The sequence below is a fragment of the Pipistrellus kuhlii genome, unplaced genomic scaffold (genome assembly GCF_014108245.1).
Source record: "Pipistrellus kuhlii isolate mPipKuh1 unplaced genomic scaffold, mPipKuh1.p scaffold_m20_p_9, whole genome shotgun sequence".
NCBI classification, from domain to species: domain Eukaryota; kingdom Metazoa; phylum Chordata; class Mammalia; order Chiroptera; family Vespertilionidae; genus Pipistrellus; species Pipistrellus kuhlii.
In genome coordinates this window covers 64,815,134-64,841,878 of record NW_023425595.1, presented here as the reverse complement: position 1 = coordinate 64,841,878, position 26,745 = coordinate 64,815,134, and the positions used below count along the sequence as shown (strand labels likewise).

The 26,745-nt window shown below is 48.0% G+C and overlaps 1 protein-coding gene across 7 annotated transcripts in view; it reads left to right on the top strand.

Moving 5' to 3' along the window:
• The window catches only part of CADM1 (cell adhesion molecule 1), a 340,237-nt gene that overhangs the window by 256,989 nt on the left and 56,503 nt on the right, over positions 1-26,745 (top strand). For all 7 annotated transcript variants that reach the window (XR_004986335.2, XM_036428396.2, XM_036428395.2 and 4 more), the window contains exons 2-3: positions 21,659-21,805; positions 23,609-23,761. Coding sequence is in view for 6 of the 7 variants with exons in the window: in XM_036428396.2 (XP_036284289.1) it covers positions 21,659-21,805; positions 23,609-23,761 (300 nt within the window). In the remaining variant the exon portion in view is untranslated. The remainder of the gene's footprint in view (positions 1-21,658; positions 21,806-23,608; positions 23,762-26,745) is intronic.

The window sequence follows — 26,745 nt, the reverse complement described above, 5'->3', positions numbered from 1 at the left end:
TTTAATCCTCATCCAAGGATATGTTTCCAGAGAGAGAGGAACTGGGGGTGGGGGGAGGAGGTGGGGTGGGGGAGGAGAGAGGGAGAGGGGGGGGGGGGGAGAGAGAGAGAGAGAGAGATCCAATGGTTGCTACCCAGAGGCACCTGCCCAGGGATAGAACCTGCAGCCTATGATGTGCCCTGACTAGAAATCGAACCTGCAACCTTTTGGTGTACGGGACAACACTTCAACCAACCGAGCCACATGCATGGGGTAGGTATGTCATACTTTTTACTTCCATTTTGAGTTCTAAATCCTCTTGGATTCTAAATGCCTTAAAAGTAAGAAAAGTGTTACACTTTTTGTGTGTACTTTGGATCATAGGGAAGGCTACAGAATTTGAATGGGGTAAGAGTACTCAAATCATTTTAGGTTGGAATCTTTATTATTTTGAATTTTATTTAGCAATAAAACTATGTAGCAAAATATCTAGATGCTGGTGATTTTTAAATTGAATAATAAAAATATATTGGTCTGTATGACATTTTCAGTGTTAAAAAGATGTCCTCAAAATATGCTGAGTCCTAACTGGTTTGGCTCAGTGGGTAGAGCGTCAGCCTACAGACTCAAGGGCCCCAGGTTTGATTCTGGTCAAGGGCATGTACCTTGGTTGCGGGCACCTACCCCGAGGGGAATGTGCAGGAGGCAGCTGATAGATGTTTCTCTCTCATCAATATTTCTAACTCTCTATCCCGCTCCCTTCTTCTCTGTAAAAAAAAAAAAAAAAAAAAAAAAAAAAAAAATTAATAAAATATATCTTAAAAATATGCTGAAATCAAAGTATTTATGCAAAATGATTTTTAATTATAGCATTTTTTTAGAAAAATAAAACTTGAAAACAATCTAAATATGTAATAAGTAGATGGCTAAGTGACTTTTCTGGTTTACTTATGTGGTGTACTACCACACATTAATTATTGTATGCACACACATCCCACACTATATATGGAAAAGAGAAGGTATACAAAAATATTAGAAATAATTATCTCAGAGTTGAGGAATTTTTTTGTTTATACATTTCTGTTTCACATGTTCTTCCATGAGTATCTATAACTTTTAGGATTGAAATAAAAATTAGGCCCTAGCCGGTTTGGCTCGGTGGATAGAGCGTCAGCCTGCAAACTCAAGGATCCCAGGTTTGATTCTGGTCAAGGGCATGTACATTGGTTGTGTGCACATACCCAGTAGGGTGTGTGCAGGAGGCAGCTGATCTATCTTTCTAACTCTCTATGCCTCTCCCTCTTTGTAAAAAATCAATAAAATATATATATTTTTAAAATTAGAACATTGACAAAGATACTGATTCTTAGAAGGCGCGGCAGGAGGTCCTGGGTGCGGTGCAGAGGAGGAGCGGGTGCTCCGGGAAGTGGGGTCCTCCCAGGCAGGCACCAGCTCCCTGTGCAGCATGGACAGTCATTCCACATGACTCCCTTTCCGCCCCGTTTCTCTGTGCTGTTAGAGAATGTCTTTGGTGGCGGTGTGGGAAAATAGCGTTCATTGTAGGTGACTCCTCAGGCTTCCTCTCTCAGTGTTTAAAGAAGAGCATTTGGCCTATATAGCAAGTGGGTGAGTTCTACATACACAATCTGAAAAGGTTCTGGTAGCCTCCTTGGGAGCCTGGCTGTGCTAGCTCAGTGGATTGAGAATCGTTCCATGGACCAGGAGATCCTGGGTTCGATTCCCAGTCAGAGCACATGCCCAGGTTGCAGGCTTGATCCCCAGTTGGGGGTATGCAGAGGGCAGCTGATCAAAGATTCTCTCTCATCATTGATATTTCTATCTCTCCCTCTCCCTTCCTCTCTGAAACCAATAAAAATAAATAAATAAATAACCCACTGGGAAATCTTTGTCTCAAGATTGCTTACAAGGTGGCACACAAGCCCCGCCCCTCGTCTATCAGCGTCAGTCATTCTCTCATGGCCATTCGACCTGTTGGACCTGTTGTCGGCAACTATAGCCATTGTCACTGTGAAAGCCCAGGTCTGACCTAGGCCGTGCAGGTCACCAGACACAAGGACGGAGGCTGCTACCACACGGGAGCTCCCTGACAATGTGCTTAGGGAAGGAGACAGTTCTTAGAGTCCCAGGCCTGCCCAGTGTGCATAGTCCACTGGAGTCTGTCCCAAGACCAAGCCGGGGCTCAGTCCCTGACAGTCACACCCGGGGGAGGTGAGCCATCATCCTGAAGACGAATCTGATGTTGGAGGAGCAAGCTAACCAGTGAAGGCACCAAAGCTTGAGACAGGACTGAGCAAACGGCCCGTGCAAGGTGCAAGGTGAAATGAGGTGGAGACGCATAGAGCCAGGGGTAGGAGAGGGAGCACCCAGAAGCGTTCAGGAGATCTTGGGGTGGCGGCAAGCTTGCACACTGGGAGTGTTTGAGAACCTGTCCTGTAGCTCCACGTGGGCCTCCTGGGATGTGAGGGGCAGGCTTCTGACAGGCAGGTGGGGACCCTGGCCTGCTTTGTTCTATAGATACAGCAACTACCATTTAGTTGAGCTACAAGCATCTAAAACATTAATAAGACTCTGCTTTTCATGTTTATTTTCTTCACAATTAGGACTCTTCCTAATGAAAGGAAAAAATGAAAAGTTTAAGTGAGCCTGCCATATCTCCTTACGCTGATTTAGCCTTTGCCTCCAAAGAGCTCAAATACGCTGGTGATCTTGGCAGTGCGTGATAATAGAAGGAGTTTTAGCCGCTTGAATCAACTTCCAGTGTCCAGGACAAGGGTCAGCAGAGGTGGTTATTCTAAGTGAGCACCACAGCATTGCGTGGGCCACGTCAGAAATGGTCGTCAGATCCAAAGCCGGGCTCTGGGGCAGGCCGGAAACAAAACTGTGACCCAGCGCATCCCGGAGTTCTTGATCTGACCTGTTCTCGGGTCTGCCGTGGAGCCTGTTTGCCATGCTTTTCTTGTGGATTGTGACAGATAAGAACTGTATTGATTCCGGGCATCTGCTGGCAGTAACCTTTGAAAGGGCAGGTGATGCATCACGGCAGAATTTTATCTATCAATATCGGAGTAATAGAAAGACAGGGATGACATCTCATCACAGTGCCGCTGGCAGATCATAAATCTGAGCCGATGCTCATTGGTGATGGGCAGTAGAAAGGGGACACGGATTAACACTAGGATAAAGTCAGGGACGTCTAGATGGGAAGGACGCCCTTTGGCCCGAGGGAAGTCCCAGTGGGCACGACTCCCTCACAGGGACCCGGGAAAGGTAAGAATTCTGACCTTAGTTTACGCAGCTGGTGGTGGGAGAGCCCATCTCAACCGTGGTTCCCTCCGATGTAAAGTAGACATGGCGAAGGATTCAGGAAGGTTATGCAAGCCAGTTCCCAAAGTATGGTACCTAGATCAGCAGCAACAGCAGCACTTGGGATCTTACTAGAAATGCAAATCCCTGGGCACCACCCCCGTCCTGCCAAGTTAGAGACCCTGCAGGGTCCAGAAGAAGCCGAGACCCACAGACACGTGCGACACTGCAGCCCTGGGCCCAGGCAAAGCTGGGGGCAAAGGAACAGCACTCAATCAGCATTTTATTAGAGGCCCGGTGCACGAATTCGTGCATGGTGGGGTCCCTCAGGGTGGCCTCGGGATCGGGCCCCAGCTTATGCCCCAGACTTGCAGCTCCAGCTCATGCCCAAGCCTCACAGCCCCCAGCCCCACCTGGCACCCGACCATAGCCTAGCAACACTATCTCACCTGCTCCACCATCCCACCTACAAAGCAATGAATTGGGGACAGGACCCCCCCCACCCCCCAGCTCCCTCAGCACCTGGGGGCCAGGCAGTGGCCCTGCCCTCCCCCACCACCACCACCACTGGCCGCTGTCTGCAGGGCGATGGGTGGGGTAACCAGGCCCCCGTTCACATCTGCCTTGTCCTGGCACTACCCACACACTTGCTCCACCATCCCGTCGTGGTCTTGCTCTCGTTGGGGCCCATCAGGACCAGTAGTGCTTCCACTGCTGCCAACGCCAACCATGTGCCATGCTGCCCCCTGGTGGTCAGTGCATGTCATGGCCAGAGGTCGAACTCCAGCAGGTAGAACAATTTGTATATTAGGCTTTTATTATATAGAGGCCCAGTGCATGAATTTGTACAGGGGAGGGGGGTCTGGCCGGCCTGGCCCCAATTGGGACGAATCGGAGCCAGGCATATCAGGAGGAGGAGATGGTGGGATGTTGGCCGGCCAGCCCCTCCCCCGAATGGGGGGGGTGGCAGCAAGATTGGGGGCCAGTGGCGATGGGGAGGAGCCATGGGTGGTTGGCCAGCAGGGCCCTGCCCCTGATGGGAGTGGGGAGACTGATCTAGGGTGGGGCCGGGCAGGGGGGTGGAGACTACAGGAGGTTGGCCAGCCAGCCCCACCCCCTATTGGCCACAGAGAGTGTCATAGTGACCAGTCATTCTGGTTGTTATGGCGTTAAGGTCACTGGCTTTTTATATAGATAGATTATTTAGTTCCACTGTTCATACTAAAACCTTGTTCTGTGACAAGCTCTGCAGTACTCGTAGCTCATTCTTGCTTTTGATTCTTGGGTGAGTTAGTGGGAAGAGGAACCGTTTTGGGAAGGTAGGCATTGGTGACGTGGGAGCATGCCCGGGACCTGGAAGGATGTGTGCGCCTGGGACTCCACAGGCCAAGGGTGCTGCGTCCTGAGGGCTTCTGTTCTGGTGTGCGCCTGGGACACGCTAGTGCTTCTGACATGTCAGGGAGCTCTGAGCCCAGCCAGCGAGGCCTGCTGCAGTTCAATAACATAAATGGAGTGTGCCTGACTCTGCAAAGAAACAGCACTCCTTGGAGCCGGAATATGTAGTCCCTTCTGCATTTACACTCACAGTATTTTTAATCATTTCATGTTTTTGTTATATCCCAAGTACAAGGTGCTACGAAGAGTCCCTGGTGCCGACCAACAGTCACTCAAAAATGGACAAGTCTAAAAAGTGAATAGAACAGCAAGCCACCCATTAGGGGTTTTCTTTTATCTTTTTTTTTTTTTTTTAAATACTTCTTTAAAAAAAGCACTGCCTTATAATGCTGAGAGGGTCGGTCTTGGCTTCTTACTCATGAATAGTAGTAATAAAGTCCCCCCACCGTAGGTCTTTTTCTGCAGAAATTATGGCTGTGCCAGGCGGTGGGGGTTTCCCTGTGTTTCCACGAAGTCCGTAACTCACACCCTGAATGTGACAGGCGTGACTGCCCATAAACCTAACGGCTTTTTTAAGAGACTGGAGTTTGGAACATTATTCTCTCTGCAAGTGTGCTTCAATCACCAGCCGGAAGCTGCTCCGAGACCCGCGCCCACGGCCGCAGCTGGCGCCCCGGAGGCCGCGGTGCTGGTGCTTCCACGCGGGAGCAGGCGCACACGGCTCAGGAGTGGGGTGCCAACGGTGACTGATGAGGAACAGAAAGGAGAGCATGCGTGCCCGTTCTGCTGCTCCACCCTCTCCCCACCCAAAGGCAGTGCAAATGCCTTTCCGTTAGGAAGCTGATAGAGGGTGCAGGTCTAGGCATTGCAGCTTCAGTGATGGTGAAGAGCTCCCAGCTGGGAGGTTCCTGCTCGTAGGCCAGCCCTTTGCTTCTGTGCTTTCCGGAGAGTGCATGCCTCCGCCGAGCAGCTGCTGGACCCGCTGTTGGCCCTGCCTGGAGACCAGGCGCCCTCCCCCAGCCTCCAGGACAAGCCAGGGGCCCAGGCCACGTGGTGCCCGGGAAGAGGCGTGGAAAAGGGGCTGCTTACCTGTTGGTCCCCCGAGCCCTCCACTGGCTCTTTCCGTGCCTGCTGCTTTTTGCCTCCAGCTCAAAACTCTTATTAGTTCTCTTAAACTAATTTTATAAAAGCAAAATCATAAAAACGCTTTGAAATTTGAAATTCAAAAGTATATTTAATATGGGATGTGGGTGCCACTTAATGTTGTGGTATTGTTAGGCTTGTTATCTCCAGTAATGAGAGTGCCTAAGGCCCACAAAGGTCCAAACATTTAGTAACTATTCAACAGGCGTTGTAAGCACTTGCTGTACAAGCTGACTGTATTATGCCTTAGGAGACAAAGAAATTAATAAAGGCTCGCTGTGAGTCACAAGGCCACTGCACACGAGCTGAGTTCGGGGAGGTGGCTGTTCATGCCGTCACTGTGTGTGTGCAGTAAATTTGATCTACGAGACACTGAGGGGAAGGCCTGCTGTGATGGGCAGTGTCGCTTTGCTTTGCTTACCCCTTCAGAGCACAGAGTTGAGTTGCATCCCTTTCGGAGCACAGCTCAGCAGCCTGCTCAGCTTTCATTGGGACCATTTGCTTTGTTTCCCTGTTCCTTGTGTCTTCCTAGCTCAGGGTGGTGAGCAGAGAGCATGCCATGGCCGGGAAACCACAGCAGCAGCCACTTGCCAGGGTGCAGCGTGCAAAACGCTGCCCTGCGGTGTGTGAAGGGCCCCATGGGCGTGCAAGGCCCTGGGGGGTGCGAGTGTGGGCGCAGTGGTGGCTCGCAGCGAAGTGGGAGAGTCTGTCTGCTCTGGCCACAGTCCCCGCAAGCCGCGGCTGCTGCCGGAGGGTGTCTCGAATGTAAGGTTGTCCTGTGAAACTTGAGGAAGAATGCTAGCTTCTACTTCCTGTTGACTTTATGAATGACCCCCATCCGTTCATCTCCGCGCAAACGTGAATTTTTAAAGATTCGTTTTAAGTCAGGAGAAGATGTCCAAGCCACATGTCTCCTGGAGATGGGCCTCCTGGTTGTGGGCGGGTGGGTCATCGCCACCCAGGACCCTGTTTCACCAGGGCCCAGAACCGGGTGTCCGGGAGCTCAGCTCCTTCTGCGGTCTCCTGGGTAAGCAGTTGGTCTCGGGTTTAGTTCAGGGCACCCCGAAACCATCAGATGTCCTGCCCTCAAGCCGGAGCTCCTCAGACTGTCTGTGCACAGGGTGACCGAGTCTCTTGTTAGGACTCAGATTCTGACTCAGGTCTGGTATGACTTTGAGATTCTGCATTTTTAGTACTTTTCTAGGGATTTTCAAAACTGCTGTCCACCACACTCACTAGCAAGGCTCCAGTGGAGGTGGGTGGGTGGGTGAGACACCCAGGTTTCCTAACCATATTTTTTGTACAAGTGAGTGCTACCAAAACCCTTTCAATGTGAATGACAGAGTGACAGAATGTACGTGCGATTTGCCGTCTAACTCTCTTAAATGCGGCTCTCTGCTGGTCTTAGAAGGCCACAAAACGTGAGCTGAGTTTGGAAGAGATGGCTGAGGAACATTAGGGCCTAAGTCTTAGGGCCTCCTTTGCCGATGGAAAACCTGCTGATGCCAGAGGCCCATGCCTCCCCTGGAAGGATTCTCGACGACTCCTCGCTCTGTTCTCCCACCCCAATCCCTGCCATCGCTCTGATTCCCTCGTCTGGCCCCTAGCAGCTGTGAGAAACCTGGGCAGAAGCTCTTAACTGATCTTCCTGGCTCCAGCCTCTCCCTGCCTCCAGCCTTCTCTCCTTCTCCTCACAGACGTTATCTTTGAAGCACGGGGGTGATCATATCACCCCCTGGATTCAAATCACATAATGGCTCCCTATTAATTACAGGATAAAGCGCAAATTCCCTAGCCTGCATGCAGTGTCCTTCAATATCTGGACCTGGTGACCTTTCCAGCTCATGGCACTTTGTTGTAAACATGCCAGTGCCTTCAGATTTCTCCTCCCTCTCTGGAACCCGCACCCTGTCCTGGCCTCTCCCTCCTCCAGGTTTCCGAAGCAGGTTAGCAAACTATGCCCTGAGTCCCCTCACTCCTCGCTCCCACTGCGCATGGCTGTCCCCCACGGGGTAGGCTGTTGTCTGCCCTGAGCACCACGGGCACAGAGCCCAGCCTGTTTCTTTTCACCAGCCTCGAGGACCTGCCTGAGCCATGGAAAGGAAATGTTAGGCTTCAGAATAAAGTATAATTGAAACGAACAATTTCAAAAGCAAAATCATAAAAATGCTCTGAGATTTTAAATTCAAAAGCATATTCGATATGGGATACGGGTGCCACTTAATGTGGTGGCGTTGATGGACTTGTTATCTCCGGCAATGAGAGTGCCTGGGGCCCATGAAGGTCTAAACAGCCCTTCATTTAGTTACTACTCAACAGGCATTTTTTTTAAACACTTGCTGTATACACTGACTGTATTATGCCTTAGGAGACGAAGATGAAGAAGATAGTAGACTATCTCAAGGAGCAAAAGTAATTATTATATTAATACGTATTTTGAGGGCACACAATCTTAGGTGCCAGCTCTCATGCAGTACAGATGCTCTGAGTAGCCCATTTATTGTAGTTTGCAAAATATCCTGGTGAGGGAGATGTTTCTATACTCATGCACGCGTGAGAAACTGAGGCTCAGAGCCCAAGTAACTTTTCCAGGGTTTACCCAACTGGCAGAGCTGCCATTTGAACCCAGATCCAATCCAGAGAAGCAAACACCCCTATAATCAGATGAATGACCGTGGAGCTGAGTTGTGAGTGTTGAGATTGAGGCAAGAACAGCACACACAAGTCAGAGTCTGAGGGCGGGGTCAGAGCTGCCCAGGGAAGGCAGGCGGCCCTGGCGGGCTCCTGGGGTGTGGGAACGCCTCCACGCCCATGCCTGGCTGCTGTGACAGATGTAATGGATGGGCTTGGAGAGTGGAAATGGCAGAAGATGTTAATGTCAATAACAAACTAATGTCAGTCACCAGTTTTTTATTGATGTGCTTTCTGCATTCAAAGGTATATTTTTACCTAAGAATATATCTATTGGCATCAAAGTATATAACTGTCAAACTAAACCTAATATTATTAATTAAATCTTGTGTGTGCACTTTTCTTTCCTCTGTGTCACATGAAGGGGGGAAATTACAGCACAGGCACCTCCCCTCGCCCAATGCCACAGAAGCACACCACTGAGTGGAGGTCAGGTTTTAGGGACCTCAGGCATCCCGGACACCCCTGCTTGGTAGTGAGCAGGAGCAGTCTCCGCACCTTCCTCGGAGCTCTTGCACTTGGTCGTGAAGGAAGGACCATCGGTGTGAAGTGGCAGCAGCCTGGAAGGGAAGCAGGGAAGACACAGCCTGGCAGGCTGAGCTCGCTTAGAGAACGGCCAAGCCGGCCTCCAGCTTTCATCAGCACATGGGTCCTCCCTGCATATGACAGAGAAGGGCAGGCAGAAAGCTGTGGACATGGTTTTGTTTCTAACGTTTCATGTCATTTCCACGTTTGCCTCAGCGGGAGAGTCGGTTCTGCGGAAAGCTCCTTCCAGGAGCTTCGGCCCCGAGGCCCGCTGGGTCCCTGGGGGGTTGGCCATGGCGGACCCTCGGGAGGAGCTGGTGCTCCCTTCCCAAGCTGGTGCTGGTGACGCTCCTCTCCTCAGAGCAGGAGACCACCCTCCCCACCCCGTGTGGCCCAGGCCAAGGGGGGCGCCAGAAATACTGCATCGTTAGTGCTAGAGATGGATGCCGGCTAAAGGGTCCAGGCCTCTGCATACAACCATACACTTTTCAAGGTTGTGATGGTTGGATTTCCATGATTTCAATGGAGTGATGAAGATGTTTTGCCTAACTCTGCTTTTCCGTCGGCCTTGGAGTGAAAGAATAATGGCGAAAGCTCTGCAATGGGAAACCCAGCAGGTTTGGGGGGTCAGAGGAAGGTCCTAAGTTAGACACAGGCTGCACGTGGACCGTGCTGATGCTGATGAGGGAGCTGGAGGATGCAGTGTGTACCCATTACTTAGCGTTGCTGGAGCGTATAAATACTGCTGCACACATCTTTTTGCTTGATGCTCACAATAAACCTGAAGAGAGAGAGCTTTTACCCTTTCAAAGTATAAACCCAGAGTCCGATGTCCAGTTTCCCCAGCTCCACCACTGGTCAGCTCAGAACTGCAGCAAACTCCTGCTCTCCGAGTCAGATGGTCGTGTTTCTCCCTAGATGGCCCCTCATAAGCGAACACCAGGCATAGCCATGTCCTCTCAGACATTCCTCAGTTCGGTGGTCATTCTCAAGATGGTGTCATGGTAGCACCGATTTGGGACTCGGCGATCACGGAAGCAGCCTCTGGCACCTCCGTGGGCCTCTCTCCTCTCATGAAGCTCGCGCTTGCAAAGAGTCTTGCAGCTCTGGTGTCTCTTCCCAGGCTCAGCTGCGGCCAGCAACTCAAGAGCCCGGAGCCTTCAGAACCACCGCTTGCTCTATGACGGACAGATGATAGAGGGAATAAATAACTTACCGACGCCAGGGCCTTCGTCACAGGACCCACTTTTCTAGCTAAGAAATTGTCCATTTCTTATCATCACCCAACGCTGCCTGGCTTCCTGGTAGGAGACGGAAGCTGAATGGTGCAGAATTATTCAGCACGATGATTATCAGGGATTCACAGCTGCTACTGAACAAACTATGTTACGCACACTCGGAACACTCTCTAGAATAAGAATCGGAACACTCGCCCCTCCCCGCCCCCCGTTTCCCACTTTCTGTTTCTGTAGTAATGTTAGTCGAAGCTGACATTCACTCCGAGTCCATATCTGATGTGTTCCAACTGATATTCTTGCTTGCTTGTCCTGTCAGCGCTAAGCTTTGAATTTGGAAGGTTTTCAATGGCTCTTGTTGGCAGAAAGAATGCACAAGGAGCTGAAGAGAGAGACTGCTATTACAGCCAAATTTCAGCCACATGGCCTGCCAGTGCTAATGAACGCCCTTGAAGCAGATACTGCAAATGCTTGAGGTTGGAGTTGAGTGGCCTTTTGAGTCCAGATCATTCGGCAGAAGAGCCATCTTTCTTTTCTCTAAACACCAAAGGCCCAGTATTTGACTCTGGTATCGAGCTAATTTTATCAGTGTTGCAAATTGGAGCACCCTGATTGCTTATAGCTTCAAATTCCTTCAAACGCTGAGAGTATTGCTTTCGTTTTATTCCTGAGTCAGAGGAATGAGATGTAGCTTCTTCCACTAGTTCCTCCCTTTCCTTTTAGCATTATAAAGCCTCATTGATATAGTAATATTGTCAATAGGACCAGAGAGCTAGCCTTAAATAGACATTGGTTCAGATGTTGGTTCCAACCACATAGTTAACCTTTTTAAATCTCAGTTGCCTCAGCTCTATAATGGGGGTGATGATACGATTGAAGCTCAGGGGACTGCAGTGAGGATTAAATGAGATAATGTACAAAATGAAGCATAGCACCTGGCCCGGAGGAAACACTGAAAAACTATGTTAGCTAGTGTTATCATGCCCCCTCCAGAAACAGTGGGGACTTTTTTTTAATACTAAAAAAAGTAAATCAGTAACCCTTTGCAAAAGAAATAATGTGTTTCTCTTGCCTCCAGAGGTGGGAAAAAGCGCAGTCACTTCCCTTTTCTTCCCTGTGGTGGTAGCCATTGTTACTTGTGATAGGCTTGCGATCTTAAATATCTTATACTAATTGTCAGTGTGCACTGAAAATCAGCTTATAGTAAGTTGAAACAGAAAGTGCCTCCTGGCCAAGGGGAAAGGATATTGAATGGAGTACTTAAAGGCAGGGTATAAAAATCAGGGAAATGCACGTGCCATCTCAATTGAGACCTGAAGTCGGGGTCCTAAGGAGGAAAGTCAGTGTAAAAAGCTGTAGAGCAGTTAGCAGCAGCAAGTATGGCAAACAGTCTGCATGTCTGACACGCTTAGGACTTAGGGGAATTGAGGGGGATCCGTTAAGCCCGTGGCCACAGCAGAGCCTGTGGCCACAGCACAGCCAGTCGGCATCTCCAGGGCTTTGAAATCTGACATCTCTCTCACAGAGTGGGAGCTGGGTTGCGGGCACTCAGGTCTGTTCTGGAGAGAGAGAGTCTTAGTTCCCTTAAGTCTTTATAGGGGTAATCGAGCCAAATGTTTGTATCTTCCTTTGTGGTTTTCAATTACTTTAATATATATTTTGAGCTATCATCCTGTAAACTTTTGTTTGCGTTATTAATAGCGCGTAGTTTGGGAAATGTAAATATCTCGATATGTGAATTAAATTAAAACTGTGGACTCCCATTATCCAGGCTTAGCTAACTGGGTGATGTAAGCGTGTGATTTGTCAGCTACCAGCTTCTGGCTGCACAAGGCATCCGTTTTGGAATGCCAATCGCTTCCCCTTAGTCCACACTACGGGCAGCTACGTTTTGTGGAACTGGTTTCCACTTTGCAAAGGAGCCGTTTGGTACCAGGAGAGCCCAGAGAACGTAGCTGCCCATGAAACCTGTCCACCTATGAAAAGGAGCGAGAGGAGAGAAAAGTGTGGGTTTTTTGCCTTTCCTTGTGAAGAACAAAGGGATTTAGGGATGGTGATTGTCTTTTATGGTTTATTTTTATACTCCCGTCTCTTTTATTGCCCTCGGCTCCTTTGATACCTGCATTTTAAAGAAGAAGCTCCTTGGGATCTTGTTTAGTGGGTGGGATCGCCGCACAGGCTGTCTCCAGCCTGGCCTGCACCTCTGCATGGTATGGTATCATGTGGCTCAGACCTTAACATCACAATCGTTTGGCCCATTAGTGCTTTGGGCATTGATTGAAAAGGTCTATTGAACTCAGTCTTTTAACAGGAAGGAGGCTAATGCGATGGTTAAAATTGAAATAGCGCAGGCACAGCTGCTGTAACCACTTGCCATTGTCGCAGTCTTCCTGGCAAAGGGTCTTCACGCGCCCGATCAATGCTTTCCTTCCTGAGAAGGTGCCCATCCTCTATGGAAATACGGGTTGGACTGTGCCTGACCTCACTCCTTCAGCCTCCGTGTGGAAAACCAACAGATGGGAAGGTAAAAACAGCTCGATGCTTATTCATCTTGAGTTGAGACTGCGTCACCTTTGGTTGGGATGGAGTGGGGGAGCCTGTTCTCCGAAGGGAAAGAAGGGGCTCCTCTTGCAGATAAATTGTGTAAGGCTCAAGGACTTCATGGGGATAGCGTTCTTAAACCTGACTACTTCCCAGTTTATTAGGTGAGGATGGAATTAACAATAATCTGAGTAAGTTCTGTTGGGAACTGGCTGTGCTATTTCATAGCTATCTCTCCCAAGGGAGCTGCAGAAGACAAGGGACATTGCAAGCCCCGAGGCTGGGGGGCTGGCCCTCTGTATGGCTGGATGAACTTGATGCTCCGTTAGCCCAGCTGCCTGCACAGTGGCTAGCCACCCTGAAGCATCGGTGTGCTGGCTGTCTCCCCGTGAGCATTTGGGAGTTAAAGGTGAAATTGCGTCTTTAACCCCCCTGTGGTCATCTGAACAGTGATGAATGAACTGAGGTGGTTCCCTGCAGACCTTTCAAAGGTGGATGAAGGATGCAATCTGAGCTTTTTTTTTTTTTTTTTTAACCCATGCCTTATGCTTAATACAGCTTTTATAATGAATGTCCTTTTTTTGAATGCTAAGAAAACAAAGGGAATTTCTCCAGAGTGTTTGCAGCTTGACACAATGGGCTTAATTGGGGTCTAGAAGATGTTAGGACGGATGGAGAATGCCCACTTAGCTGATAAGACTGAGAAGCGGGGCCTTGTTATGAACTGTCATCTCAACGTGTATTTAAACTCCAGCAAAACTGAAACATGTTTGCCATATAGATCATAATGACTCCAAAGGAGCCATTATGCTCTATTATGTAATTACATAATCAGAGCATGCATAGTAATCAGCTTTTGGAATTCAGTGCTAATCAAACATACCTATAGTATGTGTTTAAGCTAAAATAGAGAACGTTAATTTGCCATTAGTCAACTCAACAAGAACGTGTGTACAGAATATCCACAAATAGCTTCCTGTTGAGTCAGATGGTCTTTTTTGTTTTGCATTCAGGGGACAGCAACAATTTTAGTTGAAGAAAAACCAGCACTGAGGCCTTCCGCTTTACCTTGCAGTTCAAAAATGTGCCCCACCTTGTACTGATTATAAAAGGAGATTAGATTAAAGTCAGTATTTTTTTTCTTCCCTAAGCTCAAGTGACTCAACAGTAATTATATTACAGGAGACCTTATAAGATCCTGACCATCTCCATGTCATAGTGTTACAAATACTACATATAAAACAATAAACCTTGAGCATATGTTGCTTTTGTAATTAGAATTAAGCTCATCATTGAATGTTATTTAGAAATAGCCAAGAACAGAAGTGCCTTGATGACCTCTTAGGACAGAGGTCGGTAAACTTCAGCTCGCCAGCCACATGCAGCTCCAGAGCCACAGTTGGCCGCTCTGTTGACTAATAGTTTGCCGACCACTGCTAGGGAAAAACACTTAAAAACATTTTAATAATGTACTAATGTCTTTAACTTGAAGTCAAAAGTTCTGGGTAAGGGTAATGCCTTAGCAGTAGTCGGCAAACTCATTAGTCAACAGAGCAGCAAACTGTGGCTCTCGAGCTACATGTGGCTCATGCCGCAGTTTGCCGACCACTGCATTAGGAGATGTGGCCTCCGGGCCTCCCACTCACCGTGTGGTTGTAGGCATGCGTCCTCCTGGATTTCATAGGGTTTTATGAAGAAGAAGGTGACCCAAATGTTTTGGCCAGTGTCACATACTCCTGCCCACTCAGTTACTTGTTGAGTTGGTTTAGCTTAACTCTAAGCTTACCAGCTATCTGCTTTGCGTTCATTATTTTGAATGCAAACAATCAACATATTCAACTTTACTATTTGGGATGGCAAACCACGGAGGAGGGTCTAGAAGGGTAAGAGGAGCTTTGCAAACAGCAGGCTGAATGAATGCTTTCGATTTTAAGTAAATGCGCAGGTGTTCACACAGGTTGATGTACTGCCTCTCTTTGAATTTAAGACTTGTGTTTTTGTTGAAGAGGTCTCCCCCTTAACCCTGATCCGCGGTTGATGGGCCCTTCTTTCCGGATGCTGGTTCTCACTGTCTCTCATCTGCACGTTAGAAAGCTAAAACTGTTGCTGTGATATTTAAATGGAACTAAATCCTTTCATCAAAAGCCTTCGTGGCTTGAACTTCAAATAATTTATTTTCAAATTACTTTTATTGTAATTCTTATTAATTCAAATAGGTTTCTGATTTGATATAAAACTGTAAATGCAAGGGACGGTTTAATGAATTGAAAGATAGGATTGAGTCTTTTAAAGGAAATGTACAAAATATGCTGGCAATACTTGCTTAGATAGAAATCAGATCTTAATGGGTTTGTTAATGATTTGTAGTGAACACTGTTTGTACGTTGACTTGAGGGGACATAGGCAGCTAGGAAGATTTTTCCCTCTGGCTTTCAACAGAACCTTCATTTTTTTCTCTTTTCCTGAAATGTGTTCACTTCTGGTGCTAGCTCTCGGAACCCTCCTTGGTGGTGGTGTGACATGGGTGGGGGTTGTTCAGTCTAGGTGGGGATATAACCAACGGTTGTAAAAATGAGATCTGCTAGAAACAGGAGTGGGTGAAAAGCCGCTGGGAGCTTGAAGGCAGAGGGCTCACACAACAGTAGAAAATAAGGTTTTCAAAGACACACATGTTTTTTGACTCTTTGATACCTCTTAGAGGGAAAGGTTTAATAATCCCATCCTTTATAATGAATGTAAAATTTCAAGAATTCTTGCGGCTTTTAAAAATGAATGCCTCACATTGCTCATCCGGAGGAGGGTTTGTGGGGTACCTGTGGTTTGGGGCAGAGTTTGGCCTGTTTAGACGGCCTGACTGTGCTGCTTTGCGCTGGGTTCAGCCTTCCATTGAGCAGAAGGGACAGAGGCTTCCCTAACACGGTTCTTACAGAAGTAGGTCGGGCCTTGATCTGCTCCTTCCCTCGGCAACTGTCTTCCCAGCCACGAGTCCTCGGTGGCCCCCTGTGTCAGGAAGTTTCCATCGTGGCCATGGGATAAGCCCAGTCCTGCTTTAACTGGGACTTGCCCTCGCATTGTGGACTCGGTGGAGAGACTCCCCGCATAAATGAGGGCTTTATTAAGGGCAGGCGGGATGGGGGAGGCGTTCGCTGGGCCCAGTGTGCTGAGCAGAGAAGGCAGCAGCGGTAAACAAGGCGTTTTACATGCAGGACACTTCCTCTGTCATCTCCAAGTGTGTAATTGTGTCCTGGATAAATTATCGGGAAAAAAAAACAAAAAAACAGAAGTTGCTCAAAGGGAAATAACCCCCTTGAACAACAAGTGCATGTTCCGCGGCAGTGCCAGGAGAGCCTGGCAACCAGTCCCCATGCCGGCCGGTTCCAGAGTGCCGGGGGGCTGGTAGAACTGAGTTCAAAGGCCAGCAGCCGCTGGGCCGAGGACACTGGGCAACTTATTAAAGCAGCTCGTGTCTCTGCTTCGTCCTCAAAGTGGGGATGCAGGAGGAGGGCCCAGAGCAGAGGGGCCAGCTCGGCGCCTCAGGCTGGGTAACCTTCTCCCTTCCTCCCTCGGGGGCAGCAGAAGGCCTTTCTCAGTTCAGCTCCTGCTGGGGGGTTCGCCCCTCCCCGTCAGGTGGTCACATTGTGGACAACATAGATCCCGTCAATGGCAGTGTTCGGGTAGTGCCATTCAGATAGCGTGTATAGTGAACGGGTGTTTCAGGAAAGAATCCGTGCCTTAAACTAATTGAAGGTTGAATTAATAAGGGGTTTTTGAGCCAGCCACACCCCCGGCCTCACTCCAGTCCTCACCAGCTCGGCTTGAAATGGTCCTTTCTGGTCATCACAATAAATGCTACTGTTGTTTCAGACAGTATGTTTTCCGTCTGGTAACGAGTGCCCAGCCATTCCCAGTTACTACAGGAGACTTGCCTGTGCGTGCGTGGGCCTCTCCGGTGCCACAGCTTAGTTTTAGGAATCGTGGGGCCAGTAGGGAAGTTGTTGGGAGCCAGTGGCTGATAGAAATGGAAAGTGGGTTTGGTTCTGTCTCCAGACCCTCACCCCGCTGCACCGGTCAGCAGTCACAAATGTCCGCATGTGCTGTGTCTGCTCGTTCTGTGTCAGAAAACCGGGAAGGTTTTAACAATTGGGTGTTTAAGAAAAGCTGCCTGTTTGTACTCTTCCGTCTCACGTCATAGTACGTTTTGTAACAACCTAATTGTCATGATATCTATTCCAAGGGGAAACTCAGCACGTCACAGTCCGTCTCCTGTTTGGAAGATGTATTTGAGGATGTGGGCAGAAAGTATTTTTACATGAAGGCTGCGGGCAGTTCAGAGTACCGACACGCATACATTTTCATCCCTGCCATTCACTCCCTGCCTCATGTAAATAGGTCATTATTTCACGTCAGCCATGGCGGTGTCTCACAGCGTGGAGCTCTATTTAACGTAACCGCTGCCCAGCTGCCCCGGTAATTTATGGGTGACATCCCTGGGCCACCGTCATCAGCCCAGGCAGTTAGATATCTTTCAGCAAAGTATTTCATTATCACTTATAGTAGTTTTAGATTAGTTTTACAGCCATGTTAACATGGCTAGGAATTGGCATTTTCCGAGACAGGATTTCAGGTCGGCCTTAGAAATTTCCGAAGATGAATACAGCAGTGATGGTTCCGCCGTGGGTGTTCCGGGCACAGCCAGGGCCAGCACTGCAGAGGCCCCCGCTGTCCCTGAGTGGCTTCCCCATAAGGACACATTAAGGTGATCTGGTCTTACATTACTTCATTAGAAGTAATAATTAAGAATATTTAGCCAAAACCGGTTTGGCTCAGTGGATAGAGTGTCGGTCTGTGGACTGAAAGGTCCCAGGTTCTATTCCGGTTAAGGGCATGTACCTTGGTTGCGGGCACATCCCTGGTAGGGGGTGTGCAATAGGCATCTGGTCGATGTTTCTCTCTCATCGATGTTTCTAACTCTCTATCCCTCTCTCTTCCTCTCTGTAAAAATTCAATAAAATATATATATTTTTAAAAAGAATATTTAGGCTTTCTCAGAAACAAACAACCCCTTGGATTTTGTTTTGTTACCTTCATTGCTTAAAATCATGGTCAACTCTCTCAACTGTTGGGCAAATATTTTATGGCCTGAATATGAATAGAACATGCCACTCAGAATATGCTAGGATTCCAGGTAAAGACTAAGAGTATCTAGTTATTTCCATAAGAACGATGTATTAAGAGCACAATCGGATTGCAACTGGCTTTCCATCTCAGTAGGTGCGCGGAGCAGTCTGCCAGCCTGGGTTGTGTGCAGTGAGTGAGGCCTGCCACCTGTTCCCTTTTTAAGTGGAAGCATCTCACTTGTGCCACTAATAAACTTAATTTCCTCCGCACAGAGCCATCTCCCTCACCGCCCAGCGGGCCCAGTTTGTATGCCAGCCTCCTCCCGGCCAGTCCCATGGCTTCAGACAGTTACAGCATTTGAATCGTGCAGTTTAATATTTCCTTACCAGACTGGGTTTCCCCAGGAAAAGGGCTATTGTCCTTCCTGCACACCCTTCTACCAGGACTAGCCAAACCACCTTGTTCTTTTCTCAAATCCGGGAATGAAGTGCTGCCCTCAGAGGAAGGGTTCTCATCCACTGGAAAAACTAAGCAGTCCTTCCTTTCTCCTGGCCACTTTTCCTCCTGCGGCTTCGCTGTCATACTTCAGCCCGCTAAGCTTCCCCTGTGCGGCAAGCCAGGTGGGCCTTCCCTTTTGCACCCCAGCCCGGGGCCACGTGCTCACACCCGGATGGGAGATCTCAGGGTGGGTTTCATTTCAGTTATTCCTCAAGCACCAAGAATTATTTATCTGTAGAGCTAATGATTTTTCCTTATCCCTCTCGTTTCCTCTGTTCTGATCCTCACCAGGGGCTGGCTTATTTCTAAGTGGATTTGGCTGAAAGACAGCTCAGACACCCCTTCGCAAGCTTTCCCACTGTGGCTTGTTGAAAGGGTCCCCCGGCAGAGCCAGGGTTAGCAGGTGGAAACCCTTCATTTACTCTACTTGCATCTCTTCCCGTGCTGTCTGGTTGTGTATTTTTTTTTTTTTTTTTTAGAATAGTATTTACCTTTGACCTTTGTTTCTTAATGTGACTGTTTTGTAAGGGAGTGAGTGACTAAGCCATGCTGAGTTGATATATAATTATATAGAGAGCAGAAACACTGAGCCTTAGTTCTTGTAAACACCCTACCCCCAACATATACTAGTTGCTTGATAACTGTTTGGATTTGACATCTAGAGAAATTATGGGTGATGGTGATGGTGGTGATGGTGATAGTGATGGTGATGGTGATGGTGATGGCAGCCACCACGATTCAGTTGTATGAGAAGCTAGACACAGTGCTATGTGCTTTATATTTATCTATCTCAATCCCCCAACAGCTCTATGAGATAGCTTTTAATTGCATCCCCATTTTGCTGAGAAACTGTCCCAAGGTCTTTAAAAGATTTACCTGAGATCCTTCAGCTCAAAGGCAATCTCTCTTTCTCTTCCTGACCAACCATATACCTTTGCCTGCACGGAGGGGGGGGGGGGGGTAGTCTCAGTTTTCGTCCACATTGCAGCTTCTTAAAGGCCAGAACAATGTCATATTCTTCTGTATGAGCGATTGGACATTGGACAATGGCTTCATCTTTTGCTTTTCAATTGCACTCCTACCTGTGCTGTGAAGCATTTAGGGCAGTGATGAGAGACCCTAACTACAATACTAAGGTTGGAAGCACGAAACCAAAGCAGATTTGCAGGTGCCCCTGAGGCCAGTAGGCCAGATGCCCTGCCTTTCCAGCATGTTCTGAAAGGTGTTTCCGAAGGGCTCAGTTCGGTATTGCCTAGGGCTTCACATAAGTTAGGAGGGTGTGCGTTTCTGAAAGCAGAACTGTAAGAAACTGAACTGTCAGCCTCCTCAGGATTCTATTGGGATTCCAAGGAATTAGAGTTGGTAGGTCCCCATTCTCACTCAGTACATAGTGGACCTGCCTATACAGTAGACACCCCTTGTCCATGGTTTTACTTTCCATGGTTTCAGTTACAGTTAACCATAGTCAGAAAATATTAAGTGGAAAATTCCAGAAATAAACAATTCCTATGGTGTAAATATGAGCATTCTGATAAGCATGCTGAGATAGCGTATTGTCCCGCTCTGCCCCACACGGGACTTGCGTCCTCCCCTGCCCGCAGCCGCTTAGCAGCCACCTCAGTTGTCACATTGATGTTGTCTGTCAACACCAGTGCTTGTGTTCAAGTCACTGCGGTTTACTTACCAAAGGCCCCAAAGCGCCAGAGTGAGGACGCTGGCGACTCAGTGTGCCAGGGAGCCCTAAAGGCTCCCGTGATGACCAGGTGGGAGTTCTCCACCTCATGAGGGAAAAGAAAACATTCTGTGCTGAAGTTGGTAAGATCTACAGTAAAAACGAAGCTACCATCCCTGAGATCATGAAGAAGGAAAAGGAAATCTGCCCTAGTTTTGCTGTTGCACCTCCAACTGCAAAAGTTCTGGCCACAGTGCACATTCAGTGCTTATTTATTGGTTAGGATGGGAAAGGCATTGAACTTGTGGATGGAAGCCTTGGATGGAAGACATGTTCTGATTGATGCCATGTGTTGTGACAGACAGCATTGAGCCAACCAGCGAGGGGTCCCCGAAACCAGTGACACCAGGCCACTTACTTTAAGTGAGGGCTGGTCACAGATGCAGGACTAGGTTTGTGCTGGGAAATGTAAAACTGAGAGAGAGAGAGAGAGAGAGAGAGAGAGAGAGAGAGAAGAGACCACATTCAACTTTTATTACAGTGCAGGTGACCCTTGAATAACCCAGATTTCCATGAACTTTTTTTAATAAATACATATAGTAGTCTAAATGTGTTTTCTCATTCTTATGATTTTCTAAATAGCATTTTCTCTCCGTTCACTTACTTCAGACTAAGAACAATACAAGTATATAATATATACTTACTACATGTATATAAATACATAGAACATACACAGTACATGTTACTAGAATGTTCACATGATTGTTCCGGTCAACAGTAGGCTAAGAGTGGTTAAGTTTGGGGAGTCAAATGTTATATGTGGATTTTCAACTGCATGGGTGGTTCAAGAGCCAGTTGTATATTGTTATAATTGTTCCATTGTATTCCTGTTGTTTATCTTTTCCTGTGACCAGTTTATAAATTAAACTTCATCACAGGTATGCATGTATAGAAAAGAGCATAGTACATACAGGGTTCAGTAGTACTTGTGGTTTCAGGCATCCACTGGGGGTCCTGGAATTTACCCCTGTGGATAAGGGGGGACCACTTGCATTGGGAATGCTGACAGCCACCAACAAGACAAGATTGTTCAGTGGGCTGGCCGTCCTACCTGCTTCTAGTAGCTGGTCCCGTGAGTCTTCTGTGAGGTGGTCAAACATCTCAGCTGGAGGGCCTGTGAGCTGAGGCCGGGTACACACGCCGCCCAACTGCGCTGTGTCAGCTCAGCTCATCATAGAAGCGGCACTGGGACCTTTCTACTCACACAGGTCTTGGGGCTGGACCGAGAGCGCCACACCCTGGGGGCAGGGGGCATCCAGGCTGCTGTCTTGTGCCCCCAGTCCCACGTGGACATTAGACTCAGGCTGCGGCCCGTGCAGAGAGGAGGGAAACTGACCCAGTGCTGCTCCTGGTTTCCCATTCCCAATGCGCCTCCTGCTTCTCATTTTAATTGATCCCATTAACCAAATTTTAATTTATGGAAAATGCTTTCTGATCTTTTCTCTCTCTCTCTCTCTCTCTTTTTTTTTTTTTTAAGGCGATGGGCAGAATTTGTTTACGAAAGACGTGACAGTTATTGAGGGAGAAGTTGCAACCATCAGCTGCCAAGTCAATAAGAGTGACGACTCCGTGATTCAGCTCCTGAATCCCAACAGGCAGACCATTTACTTCAGGGACTTCAGGCGTAAGTGTCCGTCTCTGCAGTGTTCGGCAGCAGCTGATTTCCCTGCGTGTTGTCTTGATAAAGAGATTGCCACAATCCTCTTTTTAGCTTAATGTTAGATGCTTAAAGTTTAGCCAATTCTTCAGGAGGGGAAGAGATGTGCAATCATAATCTTTCTACTTAATAGAAACCTTGAATGGTCCCTTTTAAAAGCAAGGAGGTCTTGCTTTGCAATAGGAATTTATTGTAGCCATTCAAGGCGAATTGCAATCGAGTCCCAATACTTGGCTGATAAAAACAACTCAAATAGGGGAAGGCCAGGAAAGTAGGGCATACTGAAGGGTAATCTGTTTGGTTTGAAGATTGAAATTTTCAAGGCAATCTGAACCTATAAAGATAAAACCAAACCTGTCACCATAGCACCTCGGTATGTGGAGGTGTCCCTGTACGAAAACCTTCGCAAATGGAGGGTCACAGAGGTGAATACTGGACACTTACCTGCATAAACCAGCAAGGGTGCAGATGGGTGCCTGGGCTGGTGGAGAGCCAGAGAAGGTCTTTTGAAACCTGGTTTGAGAGTCTTGGTGCCCAACAAACAGGTGTGGAGAGTCCCCTTTGCCTTGTCTCCTCCCACCGCAGTGTTCATGACCTGTGGATAGTTGAATAATCTAAAGAATATCTGAGACAATAAAGGAGAGAAGCCAGGTTTTCATTCTTAGAGTAAATGTTTGTCCTTATGTAATAACCTAGCCTTGGCCAATATTAATATAAGGACTTTAAACATGACTATTCTATATAATAAAAGGCTAATATGCAAATTGTCCCCTAGACCAGGAGTTCAACTAGAGTTTATCCAGGGGGTGGAGCTGGCCAGCCAACCACCCATGGTCCCTCACCCAGCTGGCCCCACCCCTGATCACCCCCGCACCCTGATCCAGGTAGGCTGACCAGATACCACCCATGCACGAATTCGTGTACTGGGCCTCTAGTTCGCTATAAAGAAGTAAGTCCACATACACTGCTTTCCTGTGTTCTGCCCAGTTGGCTTCCACTGTTCTTAGGAAACTACAGGGTGATGTCAGTCAAGGCCTCCGGGGGTACCTGGTCACCTTCTATCCCTGTGAAGATCCACCTCAAATCATATCAATAGCTAGAGGCCCAGTGCACGAAATTTATGCACTTGGGGAGATTTGGGGGTCCCTCAGCTCAGCCTGCGCCCTCTCACAATCAGGGACCCCTTGCTCCTTACCACTTGCCTGCAGCAGAGGTGGGAGAGGTGCCTGCCACCATTGCTGTACTCACCAGCCGTGAGCCTGGCTTCTGGCTGAGTGGCGCCCCCCCTGTGGGAGTGCACTGACCACCAGGAGACAGCTCCTGCATTGAGCATCTGCCTGCTGGTGGTCAATGTACGTTATAGCAACCAGTCGTTCTGCCAGTTGTTCCGCTGTTTGGTCAATTTGCATATTAGGGTTTTATAATATAGGATACCAAATACAAAGATACATCCAAACATTTCAGTAAGTGCTGAACTCTGATGCACTGAAGCGGAGGGCATGGGGGGTGGGGTGAGAGTGTGTGTGCATGTATATATACACACTCACACGTGCACAGGTTACTTTGGACAGGTTAGTTGTCCACGTGTGGTTAGTACAGAAGCCCCGACAGTAGTAACTCGGGAAGTACAAAGGGTACCTCCCCTCCGGGTGCGGGAGACTTGGTGTTTCTACTCTGCCGCTGCCCTTCCGGGCGCCTGCGTCTCCCTGCACTGGGGTAGGGAAGCAGACTGTCCCTGTCTCAGTCACAAACCCTGTGCTTTGTTCACAGCTTTGAAGGACAGCAGGTTTCAGCTGCTGAATTTTTCCAGCAGTGAACTCAAAGTGTCGCTGACAAATGTCTCCATTTCTGATGAAGGAAGATACTTCTGCCAGCTCTACACCGACCCCCCGCAGGAGAGCTACACCACCATCACAGTGCTGGGTGAGAGGCAGCGTCAAGGGAAGGGGCTGTTCTTATCTCAGGCAGGCCCACTGCCCGTCTGGCAGAATTTTTAAAGTAACCTGTCTTGCCAGACACTCTGGGGACATGGCCAGTCTGTGCCGGTCCCACCTGCTCTGGGGCTGCAGACCTCAGGCTCCGGAAGCAAAGATCAGGAGGATCTGGAACCTCGGATGAATCCCTCACCATGGACAGGCCATTGCTCTGGCTTCTAGGATTGTTCCCTTCTGTACAGGAGGGTCTCTGCTATGAAACCCGCCTGACGGTTTGTCCTTCTGAGTTACACCTCCTTTAATACTGTCCTCCTTTTCCTTATCGCCTTATTGCATATATTCTAGATCCGTGGTCAGCACACTCGCAAGCCACATGCGGCTCTTTGGCCCCTTGAGTGTGGCTCTTCCACAAAATACCATGCAAGTCTGTTTTGAAGAAGTGGCATTAGAAGTTTAAGTTTAAAAAATGTGGCCCTCAAAAGAAATTTCCATCGTTGTACTGTTGATATTTGGCTCTGTTGACTAATGAGTTTGCCGACCACTGCTCTAGATCATGCAGTAGAGATCATTTGCCCCGGAATTGCCACCATTGGACGTAAGAGAATTAAGATCTCCCAGGGGGAGAAGGCTGCTGAAGGGCCGCTGGGGCACCTCTGGAGAGTCCGTGTCTTCACTTGAGGGCACCAGATTGTGGCTTTCGGCAAATCCCAGTGGCCAGATTGCCGTGTGTGTGTTTTGCCAAGGACCCCCTGTGTTGGAGGAGGTCAGAATTGGTCTCCTTTTAGACAGACTTACACTCCAGTGCTCACCACCAGCTGATCGGATTTCGAAACCAAGTTTTCAAGGACGCACACTGCAGCGTGCGGCAGGCGCTCTGATTTGCACCTTGGGGGAGGTGATGAATCAAAGTCTATTTGAGGCGGCAGGCTGCAGCTTTCGGTGGAATGATGGGAAGATTAAAGAGGAAAGATAAATATGAAGGACGGTTTTGCTTGGTGTGTGTGACCATATATGTATGTATGGATGTACACATTGAGCTACTGCCTCATTACTTTATTTAAACACAGCTGTAGAATGAATTTTTCTATTCTTTAAAGTAAAACATGTCCCTAACACTTACATACGTGTTCTTGATAAGAGGACTACTGACTTCAGAAAGGCACATTCCAGGTCTGTTCATACAGTTTTGAATGTGGTCTGTGTTAATGACGGCAGCCGTCAGGTGTTCCTGTTTGACTGTAGCTTTGGCCCACGCAGACCTGTAGGAGTAGGGAGCGTGGGAGGTTTGGCTGAGACGGCTGTCCGGTATTTTGGAAATGTATCAAAATCTTGAGCATGCATTGGACCTTTCCTGTGCATCTGCTTGTACAGAAGCATCTGAGAACATTGTTTGCTGATTGGAGTACGTCATTAGTGGCCTGAACCTCAGTTTCACCATTCACCCACTTCCCACCATAGTTTATGGCTTTTCAACAAATGATGGCAAAAAAAATGGAATATAGTTACAGATTCTGAATGTCTTGTTACATATTCCTTTTAGTATGAATGTCTTTATTTCAAGGAAAGAAATAGTAATAGTAGAGCTCGGTCATCTGCCCAGTGACAAGCACAGAGTGAGAACCAAGAATGAAGGCTGACCCAGACCTCATGTTTTCTCAGACCTCATGTCTTCTAGCCTAGGTTGCTTTCAGTCAAGTCCTGAACATGCCTTTCCGGATGTGTTCCCTGGAAGTTTTCAGGAGTGTATCTGCCCCTTGGGAAGCAGTGTATGCCTGACCGTGTACAGCATCTGGCACATTCGTCCTCAGGCCCCCTGGGCACGTGGTCTGACTGCGCACACCCAGTGCTTTCTCAGACCCCCTGGGCAGGAGGTGTGACTGTGCACACCCAGTGCTTTCTCAGGCCCCTGGCCAGGAAGTCTGACTGTGCACACCTAGTGTTTTCTCAGGCCTCCTGGGCACATGGTCTGACTGTGCACACCCAGTGTTTTCTCAGGCCCCCTGGGCAGGTGGTCTGACTGCACACACCCAGTGCTTGGGGTTCAGCATGCCAGCACTAGGCTCTGAGAGGTCTACCTATAATGCTTTTGGAGGCCTGATTATTCTAGAAGAAATAGGTTCCTGCCAATTGTATAGAAGCATTAACTTAAATATACTTGAAAGTAATGCTACTAGATACTCTTTCTGCAGATAGTATGCATTCATCTAATATTCTTCCTATTGAATTTGCTGTAGGATTTCTTGATGGAGTAAAATTGTTGTCATCAATGTTTGAGTCTTTAATTTTCCAAAATCTGGCAAACGTCACTGATACTCAAATATTCAAGCCTTTCTTCTGCGGTGTGGGATTTGTGGATACACAGTGAAGAAGAAGGCTGCGTTAGCATCTCCGTTTCTGTCCAGTCCTCTGGAGAGGCCTCCGTGTGGCCACGCACAGATACCCTGCCTCGATGGGTTGAAGATGCTCATGGTAGTGCATCTGTTAGTCGTTTGAAGCATCAGCAAAGAATTCAGCATCATTAGGAGACATAGAGATGGGTATTTGTTAGTTACTATCAAGTTTATGTTCTTGCCCACGTGAAAACTGAAAACCCCTGTGACGTTTTGCATGCATTTCTTTCTCCGATTCACAGTGTAGGACTCTTATGTGCTGCTGTTCATTGGAGGAGGTGAACAAGAGAGAAAATGCACTGCTTTAAGGTTAATGCAGTTACTGATAATAGTCGCCAGTATTATTACACCCCCGTCCTTCCAAGATTAGTGCTCACTCTTAGGATTCCAGGAACCGAAGGAACTAATTACTTTAAAGGATCTTAGAGTGAGATTTCTCGTGCTGATCTGTTTTAGACCCCTCTCATTGTAATTAAGGTGGCATTTTGAAATTACTGATTTTTTTTTTAATGCTGAGGGTTTAATGCTTATAATTGGCACTCGGATAGATTTGAGGCTGCCTAAGAAAAACCATACCATTTCT